This window comes from Rhopalosiphum padi, chromosome 2, assembly GCF_020882245.1.
Source record: "Rhopalosiphum padi isolate XX-2018 chromosome 2, ASM2088224v1, whole genome shotgun sequence".
In the NCBI taxonomy this organism is placed as follows: Eukaryota; Metazoa; Arthropoda; class Insecta; order Hemiptera; family Aphididae; genus Rhopalosiphum; species Rhopalosiphum padi.
The window spans coordinates 75,242,198-75,246,323 of record NC_083598.1 but is presented as its reverse complement, the minus strand read 5'-3'; the positions used below and the strand labels follow the sequence as shown (position 1 = coordinate 75,246,323).

The 4,126-nt window shown below is 26.5% G+C and overlaps 1 protein-coding gene across 1 annotated transcript; it reads right to left on the bottom strand.

The window, feature by feature from the left end:
* Nucleotides 1-2,697: 2,697 nt before the first annotated feature.
* LOC132923422 (uncharacterized) lies at nt 2,698-3,867 on the bottom strand. Its single transcript, XM_060987403.1, has one exon. The coding sequence runs from the start codon at nt 3,865-3,867 to the stop codon at nt 2,941-2,943; it is 927 nt and encodes a 308-aa protein (XP_060843386.1). The 3' UTR covers nt 2,698-2,940.
* Between the last annotated feature and the right edge of the window lie 259 nt (nt 3,868-4,126).

The following is a 4,126-nucleotide window of genomic DNA, read 5'->3' as shown; positions in this document are numbered from 1 at the left end:
TAAACACCAAATCTGAAACAGCTATTAAAATGATAATTACCTTTATACTGGAGGCTGGCTTCATAGTATAGACATTATAGTATATAAGATGTAAACATGTAATCTGTTATTAATCTTAATTTTGTTTTGTTCTTTTTCTTTTATTAATTATGTAACTATTAAGCTATCATAGTTTTAAAAAGAGGCTTTGAAATAAATCAATAAAAAAAAAAATCAAATAGTTTGTTATTTCTAAACAAAAAAAAGATAAACATTTTAATTAAAGCTTAATAAGTAAGCAGTAGTATAGGTATATTAAAAAACTTTGAATTTTTTTTATTTATTTTTCAAGATAATGAAACATGAACACTGAACATGTTTGTGTGGGGGCCAACTGATTAATACAACGATTTACAAATTACAATACAATAAATGTATATTATTTCATAAACATTAGATGGTAATTGAACATTTGAACATATTATATACATTTATTAACTCTATTCATTTATTATTAATTTATTCGTGTATAATGTATAATCAGTCTTGTTAAGAATACTTTTCAAATGTATTCAGAATACATATTTAAATACTTGGTGTCATTTGTATTTAAAATACGTATTCAAATAAGTCATTATAAAAGTATTTGAATATAAATAGAAATACTTTTTAAAAGTATTCAAAATACTTAACTAATACTTTTTTTTTAGTTCAATAAATTGCATATTATAATGTTATTTTTATTAATAATTAATATATAATATATAATTAAAACTATAATAAGTTAAATAATATTATTACTTAATAACAGAAAGTAACGTAGAACGCTAGCTGTTGTCTGCTTGCAAGTTGCATACAAAATGTCATTATGAGAAAATAGTATTTGTAAATTAAATATTACGATCGATGAGAGAAGCCTTTAATAGTTTATTATCAGCTCTTATAAGTTATAATAATATAATAAGTAATAACATTAATACCAATCTTATATTTATACTTATATTACAATATTATATTATTGTTATTACAACTTGAAATTAAAACTAATAATAGATTCAAGATAAAAACCAATATAACCAGTGGTGGTCCGTGTTCCGTATGCCATGGTAGAGAGGAGCAGATGGGTTTCAGTCATTCTGTTATTTGCTTGTGTTTTGGGGAAACCTTATTTATAAATTCTCATAAGTCAAAACTATTATTATTATAGTATAATATTTTAGAAACAAAATCTAAATTAGTATATTACGAAAAATTGGTAATAGGAATTTCGAGTTGAACACTAGAATAAAAGTATTTAGTAGGTATTTTTACACAAAACATAAACAATCATACAAATATAAGCATAATAGTTTAACAATTATTATGTAACATATTTTTAAAGAAATAAAAATAATTACCAATTTAAGTTATAAAAAAAATTAACTAATAAATACAAATATTATACTGTAATATAGAAATATATTACAAACTACATAATCATAATTATATCATAGGCACAATTTGGAGAAGGGGCTTAGCATATTTCAATTCACATTTTTGTTACTTGTATAATTTTACATAACCATTATTATCATTGAAAAATAAAAATATAAAATAACTACTATTAATAATAATATAAATTGACATACAAAGTTGTTTTTTAACATATACAATGATTTATCTTATTCTGAACATACCTTTAATAAACAAATCTATGATAATCAGAAATTCAGAAACATTCCAAATGAGCTGATAGCTGTGTCAAAACCTAATTCCCTAATATCTAATTGAACATAAGATAGTTTGGATGGTATAACATAAGATAAATTACTGGGTATAAACAATTATTAGGCAATTTGGCAAATACATCATTATATATTATTCACATTTAGGAACTTACAAAGAATATAAATCAGAAGAAATAAAACGTTTTTAACATGTGTATAATACTTATAACACTAGTACTTTTAATATTAATTTTTTTTTGGCTAGGTGAGAACTTTTGCACATTTTGAAATGAATTACATATTTTAGTCATAGCTTATTGCTCCCTCTAACAGTCATACTACCTATGAAATCTATGACACAAAATATCTAATTCTACCTTTGAACTGCCATTTACAAAAACTTATTATAAAATAAACTACTGACTATATCTAATAAGTCTTAATTTATAAATTAAAAAAGCAATCAACCAATTAATTAATTTTAGTTAGGTACCTATTGTAAAAGTATTAGTATCTATAGGTATTACGAAAAATATAACAACAGTTATTAAGTTTTAAATTGTTTTGAAATAATTCTGATATTACGTTCACAATTATCAAAAATTAAAAACGTTGAAAATTAAGTATTGTTTTTATTATTGTATTTACAATGGAAATCTCAAGAAGTTTGTATTAAGTTCTTAACCAAGTAAAAAAATGAATTATGATGTTCCTGTTATAGGTTAAAAAATGCTGTTTTTTTATGGTTTTCTTCTTAAGTAATTAGTTTGATACTTTATTAAGCAATATATTTTCAATGTTGTTGTTTTAAATCCAAATTTTGATTTTAACCAACAAAAAATAGTGCTATATACTATTATAATAGTGCAAAGATTAAAACATAGTTTTTATCCTAACTCATTTAAATTAAAGTAAAATTTAAGTTTTTATTATTACCTATCAATTAAAATTAAAAATAATTGTTTATATAATACATAGTTTTTAGAAGCATTTTAGTCAAACTAACGTTTGCTCAATATGGATAAATCATGTTTAAATGCACCATCTCAAGTACCTACCTACCACTCTATCGATCTTTTGTATAATAGGATATAGGAATATAGTTTACCTTATCTTATATTTCGTCTTGTATTCTGTAAGATTGATAAAAATCTAGTTTAAAAACCGTCAATACAAATTGATATCAGACAGAAATCTAAATTTATATATCCCTGAACACTGATGGTCTGGTTTTCTTCAAAATGGCTGAAAATACTCATAATGATGCTGATTGTATATTTTTACATGTACAGAGATTGACAATGCAGACATTATCGTAACTATCCATGGTTTTCTGTGTTTTAAAACGCGCTAAAGCTGCTTTATAGCCATAACCGTGTGGCATTGCATATGTCTTATGTCTCCATAAATTTATATACTTGACTGCCAAGTTATGGCGACGCTGACAGTACCGACAATACATTTTATAATCACAAAATGACATGGCCAAGTCGCGAGGTTTAGTAGTAGTCAATGTGTTAGGAAACAAGCTCATAGAATACTTATTCCTACGACCGGGTTCAACAGACATTTTGGCAATATACTCCTCACGACTGCGGATATTTCCATGAAAAAAGTTTCGAATTTCAGGCCTTAACTTTGGAAAAGCCATTAATGTTTTTTTATCGTATGACATATCAAACAATTGTGGATAGTCAACCTCACCATGTATCAGGCAGCCGTCATTAGTCACCGTGCACCTCCAGTAATTACACAGACAATCATTGGTAAAAATTAATCCGGTGTCGAATAGGTTGATAAAAACTGATACCACCGTAAAATCAAAATTCGAGAATATTACCTTTATAGGCGGTTTGGAATCAGTACCATCTGTATAGAAATCGATTGCCTGTGTAAAATTGGCGGTATAGAATTCCGTCATCTCTTCGTTTGTCTCGTTGGAAGGGAAAGTAAAATCGTCTAGTGTATATCCCATGGCAAAAATGTCAATGACATTAAATCTTTCGGCGCGACCGACTAGCCATGCCGCGCATTCTCCGGACACGTAAATCTGACTATTTACCAGTCTCTTCTGCTTTTGACCATGACGCAGCATTAACTTAACGCGATCCAAAGCCGGTTGAATAAGTTTCAGGCGTAGCTCGAACTCTGCTTGATGACGTGTATGAATTATAGACATCATTTTAAGTTTTATATTCCTTTGCAAACGTTTGTTAGGTACTCTCTTAACCTAAATTCCACTACCCGCTAACCATGGAGAAATACATTTAAAGTACCTATACTTTAAGTTAAGTTTGATTTTAATATTTAAAATACGTTCTTTAAAAAATACAATTTAAGAATATATTTATTTATTTTAATATCCTTCAAAAAAGAAACGTAGATACCGTTTCGCTCGTGTTCACTACACTGTGCATAGCAAGAAAAGATTGCGCGCCGAT

Excerpts from the sequence above, each read along its gene's own strand:
- LOC132923422 (XM_060987403.1), bottom strand. The coding sequence starts at position 3,867 with ATGATGTCTATAATTCATACACGTCATCAAGCAGAGTTCGAGCTACGC.